An 18,000-nucleotide genomic window follows, 5' to 3' on the forward strand; every position below is an offset into this window, starting at 1 on the left:
TGAGTAGTGTATATACACACAAAGGCAAAATGTATTGGTGTTTGTTTTTTTATTTATTTAAAAAAATATATCATTGATAACTGCACTGAATAACAGCTCTTCAAACTTTAAAATGTCTCTTAAAACAAAACAAAACTGAATAATAATCTGAAGTCACAAACACACATTTTTCTGAGACACAAAAACAGGCGAGATTATTTATGAAAATAGTTATGAAAATAAATGGTGCACATGCTTGCTAACTTTTTCCACACGCTCCAACTTGACTGCGGTCCACAGTCCAATCTGCTGAAATAATTTATTCATGTATCTAGCAGCAGTTTGTTAAAACTCCTTCCCTAGAGTTATAAATACACAGGCCATAGAAAATTAGTGGTATTTTACAGACGTTTTCCACTTCAAAAGGATAAGCTACTAGCATCTAGTATCCACGGGTCACATGACTCTGCAAGTGTGACCCCTGTTGACTTATCATATTTTATATTACCTATAGTTCTTCATTTAATTTGTTGTGTATGTATTTTGTTTTCTGGAAATGTGTATTTTTAGATTCCACTATGAAGGTAGAGTCTCTGCTTGTAACTAAAAAGTTACCACCTTCCTCTTCGACATCCTGCTGTTCCCCAGTTTTTTAACCTTGATTTTTCACATGCATTTGTTGGAGCAGCCTAATCCTTGAGTAAAACATCAAAAAAAAAATGTCATCTCATGAGCTTTTCTGCGGTGTCAACGTTAGCAAGCACAGGCCTGACTGTGGCTGGGAGAGGAGAGGCGAGGCGGTGCAGAGCGGAGCGGGATCTGACACGATTTGCTCCTCGCTCAGATGGATAATGATGTCCGCTGCAGGTCTGACGGCTATAATTGTGATAATCAGTGTCGGAAATGAACGCCTGTCTCTCTCGGCGCTCTCACACACATGCACACACACCACACAAAGTCTCTTTCACGGCATGGCTTGGATTTAGGTCACGTCTCGACTCTCCACTTGGACTTGGAAGGAAATTTGAGCTCCTGGATTCTTCCTGTTGTTCTTCGACCTCCTCATGCCCTGCACAGTGTTTTTTGTTTTTTTTGTCTCTCTCAACATCTTTGGAGTCACATCAGCCTTGAAAGAATTCATCATAATTCGCGTTGCTGGGTTCTTCATCAACCTCCTGCAGGAAAAAGAAGGGACAGGAGCGTGAAGACACACACACGTATCAAACACAAGATATAGATCATTACGTCATTAAACTGTCCCCTAAGGTTGTATTTATCTTTTTTTTTTAACCTTTGGCTCCTTGAACTCCAGATCTTCTCCGTACTGTATGGAGGCATCGATGTGCTGCAGGACGATGTTGATTCCTTCCTCGTCGGTGCGATCGAAAGGCAGGAATCTCACCATGCTGTAGTCATCGATCTGGAGAGAAAAAAAAAAAAAAGACTCTTCAATCAGAAATTCATGACTGTAATGCAAAACACAAATGCTTGTGTGCTTCAAAAAGAAAATCTTGTTTGCTTGATGCTCCCAAAACCATAATAATAGGAGTTTAGTGAATTGAACGTCCACTTTTAAGCCACTGTGCAAATCAAAAACAACAAATGATTAAAAGTGTAAGCTTGAAAACTCCTCTTCATACTGTGTTCCTGTGGGATTTATTATAAAATTCAATGTAAAGAACCCAACGGACACAATCGGTCACTATCTATCTCTATTTGACTGGTGGCTGATAAAAATGAACCACTTTTCCCATAAAAGGTATCTCCACAATTTTCTCTCATGTAAAATAATAAAAATAAAAATACAGTTCTTCACCAGGAAGGAGCTCAGAGTAACATAAAGATCCAGAATTAAGTGTGGGAGAAGCTGGAAAATTTGGAAACCTGTTAAAATCTAATGCAAGTAGCAACAAAGAATTTCCTAAATCACGTTCCAGAGCGATGTGTCTTCTTGCTCGCTTTTTTTTAAGTTTTGTTTTCCATAATTGTCTGCAGCCAAACTGTGAAAAGCTGACGTACCAAACCGCATATGGCTTTAGTCAGCTTCTTGAACTTCTGGCTTCTGAAGGTGTCAGAGTTGTCCTCTGTCATGGTGTACATGTCGGGGTCCAGGTATCTGAGGAAAACACAGGAAAACATGAACGTCTGAGAGGAGAGCCTTGTTTCTTCATCACTGCAGGATTTTCAGAAACTGACATTAACTCCTTTCTTTTTTCCGCCCAACAGCCACTAAATGTCATGTGTTTTAAAAGATTTCACAGGATCGAAAAAGCAACCAATTAAACTGAGAAACACCCACACTGGAGACACAAATTTATTTAAAGTGTTTTTTTTTTGTTGTTGTTGTTTTTTTTTTAATTTATGAATAAGTCTCATGTTCCAGTGGTCAGACAGTGAACATACAGGGTGACATGAAGCAGCTGCACAACACGCTGAAGAAAATGAGAATTATTATCACTTTAAAAATCCTTAATGTAGACGAGAAACTCTAATTTTAGAGGTTTCTGCCGTCTGTTGCACCAATAAGGAGCATGTTCCTGAAAGGTGGTGGAAATTACACTATATTACCAAAAGTATTCGCTCACCTGCCTTTACTCATACTATGAACTGAAGTGCCATCCCATTCCTAACCCATAGAGTTCAATATGATGTCGGTCCACCTTTTGCAGCTATTACAGCTTCAACTCTTCTGGGAAGACTGTCCACAAGGTTGAGGAGAGTGTTTATAGGAATTTTTGACCATTCTTCCAAAAGCGCATTGGTGAGGTCACACACTGATGTTGGTCGAGAAGGCCTGGCTCTCAGTCTCCGCTCTAATTCATCCCAAAGGTGTTCTATCGGGTTCAGGTCAGGACTCTGTGCAGGCCAGTCAAGTTCATCCACACCAGACTCTGTCATCCATGTCTTTATGGACCTTGCTTTGTGCACTGGTGCACAGTCATGTTGGAAGAGGAAGGGGCCCGCTCCAAACTGTTCCCACAAGGTTGGGAGCATGGAATTGTCCAAAATGTTTTGGTATCCTGAAGCATTCAAAGTTCCTTTCACTGGAACTAAGGGGCCAAGCCCAGCTCCTGAAAAACAACCCCACACCATAATTCCTCCTCCACCAAATTTCACAGTCGGCACAATGCAGTCTGAAATGTACCGTTCTCCTGGCAACCTCCAAACCCAGACTCGTCCATCAGATTGCCAGATGGAAAAGCGTGATTCATCACTCCAGAGAATGCGTCTCCACTGCTCTAGAGGCCAGTGGCGGCGTGCTTTACACCATTGCATCCGACGCTTTGCATTGCACTTGGTGATGTGTGGCTTGGCTGCAGCTGCTCGGCCATGGAAACCCATTCCATGAAGCTCTCTGCGTACTGTACTTGGGCTAATCTGAAGGTCACATGAAGTTTGTAGCTCTGTAGCAATTGACTGTGCAGAAAGTCGGCGACCTCTTTGCACTATGCGCTTCAGCATCCGCTGACCCCTCTCCGTCACTTTACGTGGCCTACCACTTCGTGGCTGAGTTGCTGTTGTTCCCAAACGCTTCCATTTTGTTATAATAGAGCTGACAGTTGACTGTGGAATATTTAGGAGCGAGGAAATTTCACGACTGGATTTGTTGCACAGGTGGCATCCTATGACAGTTCCACGCTGGAATTCACTGAGCTCCTGAGAGCGGCCCATTCTTTCACAAATGTCTTGTTTCACAGTCTGCATGCCTCAGTGCTTGATTTTATACACCTGTGGCCAGGCCAAGTGATTAGGACACCTGATTCTGATCATTTGAATGGGTGAGCGAATACTTTTGGTAATATAGTGTATGTGTGGGGTTTTTGGTTAAAAGACAACAGAGATGTGTAAAGAGGCGCAGCTTCAAACACAGAGCTTTATGTCTCTTCTTGTTATTGGAGAAGACCGACAAATCTTTTGTTATAAATCACAATTAGTGCAAAATGTATCTCCTGCAATTAAAGTCCCCCTCCAGCCATTTATTAAGCCCCTAAAAATAATCTGTTCATCAATATTATATTAAATGTAACTCAAAAATGCACAGAACGAAGTCTAGTACAGCCAAAAAAAAAAAAAAAAAAAATCTTCAGTTAATCTCTTAGTTACGCTAATTTTGTTTACATGAAGCAACCATTTCAAGTTGGTCTTTTCAAAATAAAACACTGCACTGCGATACTAAAGAAGCGTGCATTCTTCCTCACAATATAACTATGAAAAAAAAATATTCAGCAAATCTCTCAGTTACACAAACGAACAAAACACACGGAGCTGCTGCTAATGATATGCAAAGCAGTGCCCCATCAGCTGGCGGCTGATTGGCTGTGGGATCTGTGACGCAGCAGATCCAGTTGGCTTGAGGCTCGTCTGAATCTCTCATACACACACACACACACACACACACACACACACACACACACCTCCACCTTCAGCAGAGGAGTGTGAAAACGCCTCTCTAGTGACAAACTTTGACCAGATACAAGTCAGTAGAGTCGAGCTCCGACATTTTAGAGGACAGAAACATAAGAAAGAAAAGCACATTTTTGAGTGGAGTGGGACTTTAATAAAAGGCCCTTTAGTGATCTGGATGTTACTGTTATTTCTGTTAATGTGTTGTTTGTGTGTTAGTAGCTACAGGAAGTCTGATCCATGCCTTCAGCGTTGGCTTTTCTACGTGTTAGTGTGAAGTCAGAGGAGTGTATGAGGACACGTGGATTATTGGAGAAGTATTGCAGAAATTAGGATTACACTCATATCAAACTTACTTTTCAATCTCCTTCTTGGCCTTTTGGTTGAGCAGGTCCATTTTGGTCATGATGTTGACCTGAGGGATCTCTAATGACACCATGGCGCTCAGGGCCGCCATGACTCCCGAGATGAACTGCAGGAAACAGTTATCGTCGTTATTTTCATCACAGGTTTTAGAATATCATCTCTACAACATCTGACGGGATCCATTCATGCAGAAAAATTAGTCATGTGTCAAATAAGCAGTCACCTTGAACGACTCCACCATGAACTGCGAGTCCACCAGGAAGACGCCACACACCCGAAACTCCCACTGCTGCAGCTGCTCCACCAGCTGCCTCATCACGGGCAGGTGTGTGTACAGCTCGATCTGACCTGCAGAGCGGAGGCATCGCTGAGCAAACGGGGTTTCACAGGCACCACGCTGCTGTCACATTTATCAAAACTAGAAAACATGAAGCACCAAAGACGGAATAAAACCTCGTTCATTCGTAGCTCTTATGGAAATACAAACTACCGTTATATATTTCTAATGCATAATCATCAAAAATACAAAATATGATCACATTATCTCCTGTTAAGTGGTGTGCTTTAGTTCTTTAGTTTGGGAGGCTTCGAAATAGGGTTGAAAAAATTAATCAAAATTTCAATATGGCCAGATAGATAGATAGATAGATAGTTTATTCATCCCAAAGGAAATTCCCAGTTTTCAGCAGTATCCACAGAGTACAAGATTAAGTAAATAAAAAATAAAGAATAATAAAAAATAAAGAATATAAAAAATAAAGAATAAAAGATGACACTCGAGATCTAAAAATCTAAGTACCCAATGTGCAAAAAACAATGTGCAAAAAAAAAAACAAAAACAGTGTGCATCGATGTATACAATGTGCAAATTTACAGTATAAACAGATGATAAATAGCTGATAAATAGATGATAAATAGATGATAAAAAACTAAAAAAAAAAAAAAAAAAACAGTGTGCAATATCCAGATCACAGGATAAAAAGGTAAAATGTGCGATTAATTAATCAATTAAATCAGTTAACTCAGATATGTGTTAAATCAATGAAAACGTCTGACTTGCAAAAAATCGAGATTTTGACTACTATAACGTTATAAAAGCAGCCGAGGACTCTGTCAATCAAGCCGAACACTTCAGTCATCTCCACAGGACCTGCATGCCCAGTCACATGATCATCTCCATCAGTTAGTTTGTTGTAGTTTGTGAAAAAAAAAATCTAGATTAAAACTGTAAATCATGAAAAGTCTGAAACAAATACAGGGGGGTGTCATATTGCCCAGCTCTACTTCACGGAGCTTTGAACACGTGTTGGCGTCTCGGGGCTCGTACCTGGGCAGTCGAACAGGATGTAGTCGTCCTCGACGTGGCCCAGACTCTCCTCCAGCCAGTCGAAGTTGTTGGCAAAGTACTCCATGCAGAAGACGAGGCCGCCGTTCGGGCCAAACCTGAGGGAGTCGTCCTCCATCACATCGTCCACCTGGATCAGCTCACGGATATCTGAGGAAACAGCGACACTACGGCTGGTCAAAGTCTGAAGTTAAAGCTTGTATAAGGCCTTTTGGACACAAATTTTAAGTGATTTCTGGAAAAATAACACTCTTTAATCAAGTAACCATAGCAGGCTAAGTATAACAGTACTATATGACTGTTATTAATTAAAGGTTTTACAAACTGTTTCATTCAGTTGAGACGGTAAGTAAATCTAACTGTGATGTTTCTCCAAGTATAATGCAAAATATCAACATTTTACAAACACTACTTTTAGCTGTTTTGGATGACACTGAGGAACCATAACATGCCATTAATAATCTTGAAGAAAACTCCCTCCGTTGTTGGGCAGAGGCTGAAGGCGCTCTGGAGGAGGCAGCGGAGGACAAAATCCATTTGAAACTCCGTAAGATCATGGACAAATTTACCTGCACACTGACCCATTTTACATGCACTTTTAACCACATATTTATTGTGCTTTTGTTGTATTTTATACTGTGCACTAACATGGGCGGGGGGTGTATTTACTTATTTTATGTATCCTGCGATTTATGTTTGTGGTCTTTGTGTCATGCATTTTAATCAGCTGTTATGACACTGATTATTAATGTGACATTTGGGAGGGAAAAACATGATTCCCACAGGATCTTTGATGTAAAAGCAGACTGAGTGGGGGAGATCATGTTTTATACAAATGGCTATTCAGGTCAACAAGACACATAAAGTACATGACACATAAACATCCATTTTTATTAACCATATTCTGGAGGTTTAAATGACTGGGACACACTGACCCCAGCTGATTAAAAAATGTTGGTATATCTGAAGGTAACAGGGGGGTCAGCAGCTGGCGGGGCTCCCCTCCTCTCACCTGCCATGACCGGGTAGTCGAAGTGCTCGGCGGCCGGGTCCAGGTTCACCACCTGGACGGAGCGGTTCACGGCCTCGGCGTGCTGGATCATGGTGGAGCAGTAGGTGCTCTGACAGGGAAACAGCGACCAGGACAGGTAAATAACACAGGTATCAGGTGCTAGCAGCCGTTATGTTATAACCCAGGTGAGTTCTGCTGTGGAGCCTCAGTAAGTGAAGGATAGCATGTGCTAGTTAGCCGCTTAGCTGTTAGCAACCTGTCAGAGGCTAACTCACAGGCGGCTAGTGGCTTTAGCTCCCCGCCCGGTCAGCTTACCTTGCCGCTGCCCGCCGGGCCCATCACTATCTGCGCATATCGAGGCATTTTGCCCCTCCTGGTTCAGGTTTTGGAGGTTTTTCTGCCACCCTCGCCTTGTTGTTGATGGTCTGTGTACTACGGAAGCCGCTGCGGGGCTTGAGGATCTTCTTCTTGAATGTTGAACGAGCTGTCTGCTCCCTCGTTAAAGCCGCTGCCGCCACCTACTGGCGCTTCCCGTAACACCCACACGGGAAATCCAAATTAACAAGGCAAACGAGACAGAGATAACTTTGATAAATTGGAAGTCATTTACTTTTCTTGTAATTTGAAAAGTGCCAACACAATTCTTTATCTGAGATTCATCATGGCGGTAAGAGTCTGCTCGTTGGATTGTAGGATGATTTTTTTTTTATTATTATTATTTTTAAGAACATATAAAGACTGTCAAACCTATAAACATTAAATTAAATCAAATTAAAAACTGTTAAACTGTACCGTGAAGTCTTTAAAGAGAAATAATTTATGTGTCTTATTTTTTCTACACCGATTTTATATTATTTGAATCTATTTTCCCAATATTGTTTTATTAGAATTTTTTATTTATTATTATTTTTATTTATTTTAATGTATGCTCTTGTTTTTTTGTACAACATTATGATGAGCACATATCTGAAATATTTGTATATTTGAATGTGTTTTCATTAAAGAAAAAAGAGGGAAAAAAACTGCTGTACAGATTATTGTTTTTGTGTGTGGGAATTTAAAGAATATATAAAGGCTTCCAAACTTTATTTTTTTTTTTTTAAAGTAATAAAACCGTCAACCTGTACTGTCAGCTCTTTAAAAAAGAAGAACAAATGAGCTGTATTTAGATACTGATTTTACATTAATAAAATCTATTTTTTCCCAATATTGGTTTTTTATTAGAATTTAATTTTTTTTTATTATTATTATTTTATATTGAGTTCAATTTATACTCCCGTTTCTTTGTACAACATCATGTCTGAAATATTTGCCCATTTGAATGTGTTTTCAATAAAGATAAGAACGTGCTGTGAACTCTTTAAAGAGGAATAAGTGATGCGTTGTATTTTTTTATATTGCTTTTATATTAATGGAATCTATTTTCCCCCAGTTTATTTATTTATTTATTTATTTACAATTCGTTTTAATTTATATTTGAATGTGTTTTAGATAAATATGAAAAAAAAAAAAAAATGGTAAAACAAAACTAAAAGTAAAACGAACCTCTCTGGTCGGATGATGCTCTCGCTCTGTGTTTCTACTCTTTGATTTCTCAGCCAAAAGGAAACCGAAGACGTTTCTACGCCTAAGAAGAAGCGAGAAGGTGTGTATGTGTGTGTGTGTGTGTGTGTGTGATTAGGCAGATTATGGGCCCAGTTGCGTTTGAATCCCGACTTTGTGGTTGTGTGTCTCATGTTAGTTAATATTTTTTATTAATTGAGGGTTTTGCTAAATGAATGGCAGCGCGGCCAGAGGCGACTTATCAGGCTAAAGCTAACAGCCGCCGGAGGGTTAACCTGAGTTCACGGTAAACACCGGTGCTGTTTCTGCTTTTTTTCACCCGTTGACGAGGATTTTTCCGGAATGAAAACACAACAGCAGCTGAGGTGTTTGTCCCGCTGACAGGCTGCGGTGTGTATCGACGAGCTAACATTAATAAGAGCTCGATATTTCATTCACATTACAGGAGCTAGCTTGTTTGGTGTGACAAGATGACAAGTCAAGCGCTATGTGAGTTCATGTCAACAACTACAGTCGCACCTTTACCTTTAATCCACATAAACATAGTGAAAACCTCTCTAAGCTGCTATATAACTTTAGTTTTTTTTATCCTACAGTCAGTGATTTCAGTCATTTTGAGCTCCATAGTGAAGCTGATAGTCATTTTGAGTGAAATATCCCTTTGAAAAGCATTGGACTATGCAGTTTCAAACAGGAGGGCACGCCTCTGTGTTTCGTGACGAGGCTCAGGTTTATGCCAAGGCTGATGTAATAACCCACTAAATTAATGTGACACTTTTTGATCCCTGTTTGAATCTTATATTTCCTGATCCCTGAATCTAATATTTGATGTCAAATGTTCATAAAAGTTTAAACAGTGGAGTTAAATGGAGTGCAGTTATGATGGGGTAAAAATGTTGAACTCCTGAATTATTTCTAATATTTTTTTTTCCTTCCTTTGACAATTGCTGATCATCATTTTTCACCACGTCATCACAAAGTTGGTTGACCGCCCATTTGAAACTGCATGAATCTGCTTTTAAATAACATGAGAAAGCGCTGCTACAGCGTCATAGTGACAAAATATGTCTGGTTTTGGGGGCAGAGATCAGTGAAAACTCTAAAATAAGTCCATAGAAGTCATTAAATTCATCTTTAAGACTGTGAGCCGGTGCTTGGTGATGATTAGACTCGCTGAAAACCCTGAATGTGAACTTTTGCATACTATTACTTATCAAGTAACTTGCGCAACACATAGGCATACACAGCTGGGAAGAGCCTGAAATCTGATTTATCACGTCATTTCTCAAGTAAAAATCCCAAACTTTTGCTGATTCCAGCTTCAACAAGGTGCTAAGAATTGCCTGCTTTTCTCCATGTTGTTCTAACATTAATATCTTGGTGTTATTGGATCTTATTGCAGCCTTGCTCAGGACACGAAGATATTGAGCCAGCAAGTTGAAACCCTTAAACAGTCTCCCTATTGCTTATTCTCCTCTGCCGGCCCTGATAATGTGATTTCAGCCCATGACTTAGACTCAAAACAGAATTTTGTTTGACGATAAAATGCACTTTTAAGGAATTATTGCTCAGTTTCTCTGGAGATACACCTCTCGCATCTGGATAGCAGATACAAAATCTACATTTAAATTACCGTTATTGATCTCTGTCTTGTTATATAGGATGGTATGGAGTTCCTCATGCAGTGCAACACTTTACAGTCTTTTATTTTGTGAAACACCTTCATTTCAGTCCATCACGGTCATAATACAGTTATTGCACAAGAGGATGTTATTAAGGCTGCAGTCGTCATTCCGGTGCGTTGTTGTCGTTTTTTATTGTTTCCTACCATTTGGGCTGAAAACATTAACATTTACTGTGTTACTGTGCTCTCCAGTGTTGTAGGCTATGAGTGTGTGTGATGGAGGACAGTCATTGTGGGGAATTGGACTACCTGATCCAAGATGAGGACACCCTCATTGAGGGGATCAGCAACCAGGTGCTGTTTGTCGTCATAGTCAGTGTCACCTTCCTGGGAGGCCTGCTGACTCTGCTCTGCAGGTACGTACCGATTCCAAACTTTTATTTATCTTATTTACTTCATTTATGTGCCCTTGCAGCCCGTTCTCCCTCCCAAAGTGGTCAACCTCGGGGAAACTCAACTGGGTTCTCACCAGGGGTTTGTGTTGTTTTTTACTGGTGATAACAGACAAATTTGGTAGTGATCAGGCCAAGCCGATCATCGCATCATTTCCCGTTTTTTTTTACACTGCTAACTTTTTTGTTTTCTTGCCCAGTGTGAGCACCGGTTAAAGCTTCAACACTCGCTTCATCTCCTGTAACCAAACCCATCTCCTCAAGATGACCAGTTTAAGAAAGTAAATCAAAGGAGCACTCCTAAGGAAGGATAAACTTGGAGTGTGGGATGACATTGCAACGAAAATCACTGTTATATCACGGCGGCAGACATTAAAACATGTACCTGCTGATTAGAGTCATCAGGACTAATCACAGTAACTATTTAATGAGAGTCTTTATTTAAGTTGGTTGTGGGAAATGCCTCATCAGTTTAAGAGGCTTTGTAAAGTGGATGCTACAATCATCTGAGCCTTACAAGTATTTTTGGGGGACAGTGCCCAGGTTTTACTTTTCTTTAGCGCTGTTTGGCAAAAATAACCGAACATTAAATTGGTAAATGTGACTGTAATTAGTTCAATCAGCCTCTTATACCAGCACAGTGTAGCCTTTCTCCTGTGTTTGCTGTCCTCAGGTCAGTCGCTTGGTCCAGAGTAGACGTTCATGTTGCCTAGACGATGAAGTTTGGATACTTTTGGTGACCCCATGACCCTTCCTCTAGCGCCACCAGCAGGCAGTTTTTTTTTTTAACTTGCATGGGGTATATCACCAAATTTATTTGGTGAATCACCATGAAAATTGGTGACGATATTTATGTTGCCTGGAGGATAAAATCTGTCAATTTTGATGAACCCATGATCGTCCTTCTAACACAAACAACAGGACAGATTAATACTGCAAACTAATATGTCAAAAACATGTAGCACTGTGGGGTAGATGATAATACTTGTCAACTTTGGTGACTCCCTGGCCTTCCCTCTAGCGCCACCAGCAGGCCCAGCAGGTCACCTGCATAAGAAGTAACATGCTTGATTTTTTTTACACAGCTCATGACAACAGCTTGACAAAGTCTTACCAAATGTTATACAAACGAGATATCCAGTTATATTTCAGTGTAACATTTCAATAAAGAAATAAAGGTTCTAAATAATCTTTTCTTTAATAAGACCCAAGGAAAATATATCAAGCATAGAAAATATGTTTAGCTCCATGTCAGTGATCACTGAAGTAGGTCTGTTTGTTAAACCATTTAATAAAGATGTGACAGCTAAAATTATTCCTCCACTGATTTTGGACAGAGCCCAGTGAATTTATGATGATGTTAAGAAATGTATTAAGTGTTTTTTGTTGTCATTTGTTCACAAAAACGTCCATCGGTAGAGAGGGTGTTTCAGATTTAGTAAACTGGTGAAATAGTCTCGTCAGCGTGTCTGTCAGCTGACAGTCTGACCCCTTACAACTCACTCATTATCGCAGAAACATCATTTTCTAAAGGATATGTAACAGTCATTGCCTCTTTAATGTGACAGCTGCACTGGTTATGCAAATAATAGCAGATATAATCACCACATACCTCTGAGGTCGTCTCTTGGTGGCGGCACTTCTCGATTGGTTTGTTCAGCTCAGTTTGTTTTATCTCTTGTGTGACCGTGCTGGCATGAAACTCGGCGGAGGGAGGCTTGTCAGTGTCACGCTGAACGCTTTTCTCTGTTCGACCTTTGCAGAGAAGACCAGCAGAACATTCACCCCGAGAACCAGGAGCACGTTCGAGCCGTCCGCCAGCAGCTCCAGACAGAGCAGGTGAGCAGCTGCTGACACATTTCGAGGCGAGCGGGAAACACGACTAAGCCTTGTTGCCTGAATTAATGTTTCACAGGCTTAATGTGTTTGTTCCGTACTGCTTCTGCATACAGATGTAGATTATCCCTGACCTGTTTCAGAATTATTTCAGCTGCACCGCCACACGCTCTTAAGTATTAAAACAAACCGCAGTATTCATTTCATTTTATCAAGTATGCCCACTTCGAGGCCTTCCTGTTTGTCTTGTACATGATCCACACAGAAACTTTGAGAGACACAACAGGCATATGACCGACAAGCTGAGGCAGATCTACGGGTAGGCCAGATCAGATTCAAGACCAAAAAATAACTAAATAAATAAATGTTTTAATGTCCTTTTTCCAACGTTTATTTTATGCTCGTTTACAAATATGCAAACAGTTATATAGGCTAGACAGCAAAAACAAAAAAGGAAGAAAAAAAAACTTTCTTGCGTGACTGACGTACTACGTCGCGTTACACGCTGTCAAAAGGCGGTTAAAAAAATAAACAAAATGAAATAACAGGCCCATCCAGAATTTTTTAGGCCCACCCATTAGCCATGTTCTGTATCCGCCACTGCCGACAAGAGGCTGCTCATCAGGGCCCTGTGATTTCTATGATGCAGACACTGAAAATACTGATGCAGTGTTGTGTCACAAATTCCTTGACATTCATGAAATTTTAAATACTTTCTTATGAAATTGTTCAAGTTTTATTCGTCCACCATATCACACTTTCTGATGACAAAATGTGCTTAAATCTTAAAAAACAGAATTACAACAGAAAATGCAGAATTTGGGAATAACTAAAACAGAATCTAAAAGAAAATTAAGCAGATTTTAGTTTTTTTTGGTCCATTTTTTGGTCCATCCATTCAGTTTTGGTGTGAAAATATGAATTGATTAAAGTTATTTTGAGTAAAAGGGAGATTTTGCCATCAATGTCTGGTGTTCCTGTTTTTTCCCCTCCATCAGTGATTATTACCACAGAGCTGTGAACTCAGGTCGTGTCATGTCTTTAACTCGGTGCTCATACGTGTCCACATGTTGCTGCTTCATGGCAGGATGACAGCCCTCAGTCGGAGGCGCGGCAGCAGTACTACACAGACATGTCGTGCCCCGTGTGTTTGCAGCAGGCCGTTCTGCCCGTGGAGACCAACTGTGGACACCTCTTCTGCGGTGAGGCTGTTGTGTTGTTGTTGTTGTTGTCATGAGGGCAAAATGGCCAACAAGCAGAAATATGTGGCAGAATTCATTTGTGTTGATTTGCAGCAACAAAGTTACGCTTGACATATGTAACGAATACATATCTTCAGTTGATGTAGTGATAGTTTTAGTAATTTTGCCTGTTTTACCCTCAAAGTTCAGTAATATATATTTTTTTTTTCTCTGCAGGTTCCTGTATTATAGCCTATTGGAGGTATGGCACTTGGCTGGGAGCTATTAACTGCCCCATCTGCAGACAAATGGTGAGACTTGCAGCAGTGGTTCAATATAAAATAATCAAGCTGCACTTTTTTCATTTCACGTCTCATCATTTCTTGCTTTTTCTGCAATAGAGAGTAGAGCTGTCAGTGCCTCTTACTGCTGAGCGTCCCATTAGAGATGAATGAGATGATCTCAAATGGGTCATTTGCGCAGATTGAAGCAAGCGTGGTGCTGTCTTTCTGAGTTTGAAGTCTGTGGGACTGACATACTGTTCTTCTACAGTGGATTTTTCTCTTTATTATTTTATTTCCTATGCTAAATGTATCTATGTTTCTTCTACAGTGATGAAGGAGTGAAATGGAAATCTATATTTTCCTCTAAAATTCACCATCACAAAGAGCTGAGTGAATGTCAGACAGCAGCTCATCCTCTGACGGCTCATTTTACATTCAGATATTCTTATTAATGCAAGTTTCATTATTAACAGTTTGTATCAGGATTTGTTACTCCTGTTGTCGTAGTTATCGAAGTTGTTTGTCTTCTTCCGGTGCAGGTGACGTTGCTCTTCCCCCTCTTCCATGAGCATGCCTCACCTCAGAGGGTCCAGGACGGCGAGGCAGAGCCCCAGCTAATCCTGAGAGACATCAACGACTACAACCGCAGGTTCTCGGGGCAGCCAAGATCTGTGAGTTCACTACTGCCGGCTATTCATTTTGGGCAGCATTATTCACAGGCTAAGGAATACTTCAACATTTCTGGGAAAAAATCCTCTTTTTCCAATTTACCCAGACTGAGACAAGATGTTGGATACCATTCTCACCTCTGTACGTCCAGTGGTTCCTGTGGGTAGCATTTCTTGTTAGCTTAGCATAAAGACTTGAAATCTATGGGAGTCGTTAGCCTAGCTCTGTCAAAGTGAAAATATAAACCTTACAGCAACTGTGAAGCTGTCTAATTTACACGCCGCGTGATTTGTACTTCAAATACACGTCCCATTCGTAGTAACGGTGCCTTCAAAGAAAACAAGGAGGTCCGACTCATTGATGCAAACGACTGCCGTATAGCGGGTTTTGTGACAACGGCGATAGAAACTGTAGAGGGAAATCTCGCTCAATAGACATTTTTCTTTCCTCTGACTATACATATGATCATATCGCACAGCCTGATATACCAGGCAGAGATCCCTGCCTTCATCACTGAGTGCACAATTCAGACTTTACCTTTTGCTTTTGTTGTCATTCAGCAATCGTTCATGCTGTTACTGAAGGATAAATTGTGTGATTCATGCAATAATTAAACCATTTTCATACTCATACTCATTTTGACCCACTCCATCAAAGCCTAATTGACAGATTGACATACGCCCTCTGTTGGTGGACAGGTTCATTGCATGACATTCCACTCTTTTAACCCTCTACAGTGAAACAGGCTCTTATTTAAATGAACTTTCCAGATGATTTTAAATAAATAAACCCTTGAAACTGCGTGACAGAATGGCATGTTTTTTGTCCAGTTGTGTCTCCAGATTGTGGTTGTATGTAGATGAGATGCTAACTTGTGTTGCATGTTGAAAATGTAAGGGGATTTATTCATGACAGACAAACATTTCCCCTCTCTTCCTCGGTCTCTCCAGCTGATGGACAGGCTGCGAGACGTGCCCACCCTGCTCCGTCACGCCTTCCGGGAGATGTTTTCGGTGGGCGGCCTGTTCTGGATGTTCAGGATCCGGATTCTCCTCTGCCTCGTCGGTGCCATCACCTACCTCGCGTCGCCGCTCGACTTCATCCCCGAGGCTCTTTTTGGCCTCCTGGGATTCATGGACGACTTCTTCGTGATCCTCCTGCTCTTCATCTACATCTCCATCATGTATCGCGAGGTGGTCACGCAGAGACTCAACGGCTAGGACTCTGGTTTGCTCATATCAGGCAACGAAACTCCGGGAGAGAGTGAGTTCTGCAATATGAGGTGTAGATGCTTCATGGACTCTGAGGAACCGATGGACCGCTGCTCATTCATGTCTTTTTCCTCCAGTGGGTGTGCTTAGCGGACTGAGTAATCATTTTATCACTTAAGTGTGGTTAGCAGAAGACTTTGATTCACAAGTGTTGACTTTGTACATAGAATTCACTGCTAACGGTGCATCATTTGAATCAAGGCAGTGCCAATGCTAAGAGACTACAGGACATTGAGGAGGAATGTGTTGGGACCTGGCGTTTGAATTTCCACTTTGTACCGACATCACAGTAAAGCCATATTCATCCTTTTGGCCCGTTGGCTACTAGTCTCTCTTCACAGCCTGACATACAGTATACACCCAGTTTAACTGTCTGAGCTTTACATATTGAATTCTGACAATGGATAAATAAATAAATAAATAAAATGTGACGTATTAAAATTTGAGCTAACGTGTAGTCTATGTAGGGACAGTGACTAAAATGTAACTGTATCCCTAAAGCTGGACTGACTGGGGTCCTGTGTTAAATGTGCATTCATCAAAAGGGACAGATTTGTGTATTATTATTATTATTATTATTATTATTATTATAGTGTTTTCACTTCTCTAGAGCTATAGTTAAGGATGCACAATGTTGGATTTTTTGCTGATATCCGATATGCCGATATTTTCCAACTCTTGGCCGATGCCAATATCGATTAAATGCACAGATGTATTTTCCACCTCACTGAAGAGAACATCAGATCTCTCCTGTAGTAGAGTTAACATGATTATTATATTATACCTTCTCTTATCGTGATGGCCCCCAGGCAGATTCAGACATAAAATACAATGCTTTTCAAAATGCACACATTCATAAGAGCACAACTTCAGCTTAGGCTGTGAAAAAAATCCTGCCATTATTTATTTCTGTTTTTCTCTCAAACAAATCTGTAAGGCTTGGATGACGCTCTTCCTTGAGAAAATCCTGACCACAGCCACAACCAGGACAAATTTGACCTATTTCACAAGTTGCAAATAAAGAAATCGTAACCTCTAAGTTGTTCACGAGGATCATGTAAAAGCGCTTTTCATTTAGGGCAGATACTTCATTTTGATATTCCATTTCCAAGGCTTTATCGGCTGATAGCGATGATGTGCCGACATTATCATGCATCCCTAACTATAATATAACATCAGCTATATGACGTCAGCCAGGAAGGCCTGTTGCACTAAGGTTGTTCCTTGCCACACACACACACACACACACACATACATAAAAGTTACTTGGGGCTACACGGCCAACAACAATGCCCTGCAAAGGTTATTGATGCGCTGTGCTGCTGAATGCATATTTAAATTGAAAACAACTTGATACACACTGCTGTTTTTCATGCTGCCTGTTGCATTTATTGACAAATCTGTTCAATCTCTGCATGCACCTGTGGCTGTCCGCTAAGGCTGCACAGAACAGCATGTTGTTGTTTTGTTTTTTTTTTTGAAAATTAAAAAAAAAAAGAAAAAAGAAAAGCACCTCTAGTCGGGGCCTGTTGTGGAAGTGGCATAAAAAGATGAAGAAACCAAAGGCAAAGAGGAGTCATCATCAGCTGTGTTGAATGTAGAGCAGCTCAGGTTATGAATGTTCACTAATTAACTTGAGGGTGTGTGTACCTTAGCACTCTGAAAAATACAGTGTGTTCAAATAGGAGCTTTCATAAATGATCCTAACACATCTCAAAGTCGCACGCGCACCCAAAAAAAATCTGGAACTGCTGTGTCTTACACTTTGTCATCGGCTTGTGAGGTAATCAACCGAAAATCTGAAATCAGCTGTAAATTTAACAAACTCTCTATGTTGCACTTGATTTAGTTTAATGATGAACAGCTGCAGTGTTTTGTAAATACGTGTACAATACTTGGTTCTTTTCTGCTGCTTATACTTATCACACCAAAACAGGTTTTCTGAGGAAGACGTGCACAGCCATTACATCTCAATAAATTTACAGGAAAACTCTTTGTCAGTGTTTTGTTTTGT

The 18,000-nt window shown here is 40.5% G+C and overlaps 2 protein-coding genes across 4 annotated transcripts; one reads left to right on the forward strand and one right to left on the reverse strand.

Annotated features, from left to right (window-relative positions):
• Nucleotides 1-41: 41 nt before the first annotated feature.
• Nucleotides 42-7,587, reverse strand: gpn3 (GPN-loop GTPase 3). Its single transcript, XM_030064721.1, has 8 exons — nt 7,422-7,587; nt 7,107-7,215; nt 6,077-6,244; nt 4,973-5,097; nt 4,740-4,855; nt 1,999-2,095; nt 1,271-1,399; nt 42-1,154 (listed from the first exon to the last, which is right to left on the reverse strand). The coding sequence occupies exons 1-8, from the start codon at nt 7,467-7,469 to the stop codon at nt 1,101-1,103; spliced, it is 846 nt and encodes a 281-aa protein (XP_029920581.1). The 5' UTR covers nt 7,470-7,587; the 3' UTR covers nt 42-1,100.
• rnf170 (ring finger protein 170) lies at nt 7,224-17,981 on the forward strand. Of its 3 annotated transcripts, XM_030064722.1 has the most exons (8): nt 7,224-7,242; nt 8,705-8,751; nt 10,546-10,709; nt 12,509-12,584; nt 13,669-13,783; nt 14,000-14,073; nt 14,586-14,717; nt 15,666-17,981. In XM_030064722.1, the coding sequence occupies exons 3-8, from the start codon at nt 10,570-10,572 to the stop codon at nt 15,933-15,935; spliced, it is 807 nt and encodes a 268-aa protein (XP_029920582.1). In that variant the 5' UTR covers nt 7,224-7,242; nt 8,705-8,751; nt 10,546-10,569; the 3' UTR covers nt 15,936-17,981. The 3 variants fall into 3 exon arrangements, with proteins under 3 accessions (XP_029920582.1, XP_029920584.1, XP_029920583.1); XM_030064724.1 differs by lacking the exons at nt 7,224-7,242; nt 8,705-8,751 and adding an exon at nt 8,784-8,955; XM_030064723.1 differs by lacking the exons at nt 7,224-7,242; nt 8,705-8,751 and adding an exon at nt 9,035-9,158.
• Nucleotides 17,982-18,000: the final 19 nt, after the last annotated feature.

This window comes from Myripristis murdjan, chromosome 12, assembly GCF_902150065.1.
Source record: "Myripristis murdjan chromosome 12, fMyrMur1.1, whole genome shotgun sequence".
Taxonomy (NCBI): Eukaryota; Metazoa; Chordata; class Actinopteri; order Holocentriformes; family Holocentridae; genus Myripristis; species Myripristis murdjan.

Bases quoted from the DNA above. Each gene is read 5' to 3' on its own strand.
- rnf170 (XM_030064722.1), top strand. From the start codon at position 10,570: ATGGAGGACAGTCATTGTGGGGAATTGGACTACCTGATCCAAGATGAG. The intron at 10,710-12,508 runs GTACGTACCGAT...CGACCTTTGCAG, and splicing joins CTGCTGACTCTGCTCTGCAG to AGAAGACCAGCAGAACATTC. The intron at 14,074-14,585 runs GTGAGACTTGCA...CTTCCGGTGCAG, and splicing joins GCCCCATCTGCAGACAAATG to GTGACGTTGCTCTTCCCCCT.
- gpn3 (XM_030064721.1), bottom strand. From the start codon at position 7,469: ATGCCTCGATATGCGCAGATAGTGATGGGCCCGGCGGGCAGCGGCAAG. The intron at 6,245-7,106 runs GTGAGAGGAGGG...CTGTTTCCTCAG, and splicing joins CGACTACCCGGTCATGGCAG to ATATCCGTGAGCTGATCCAG. The intron at 5,098-6,076 runs GTACGAGCCCCG...TCCGCTCTGCAG, and splicing joins CATCCTGTTCGACTGCCCAG to GTCAGATCGAGCTGTACACA.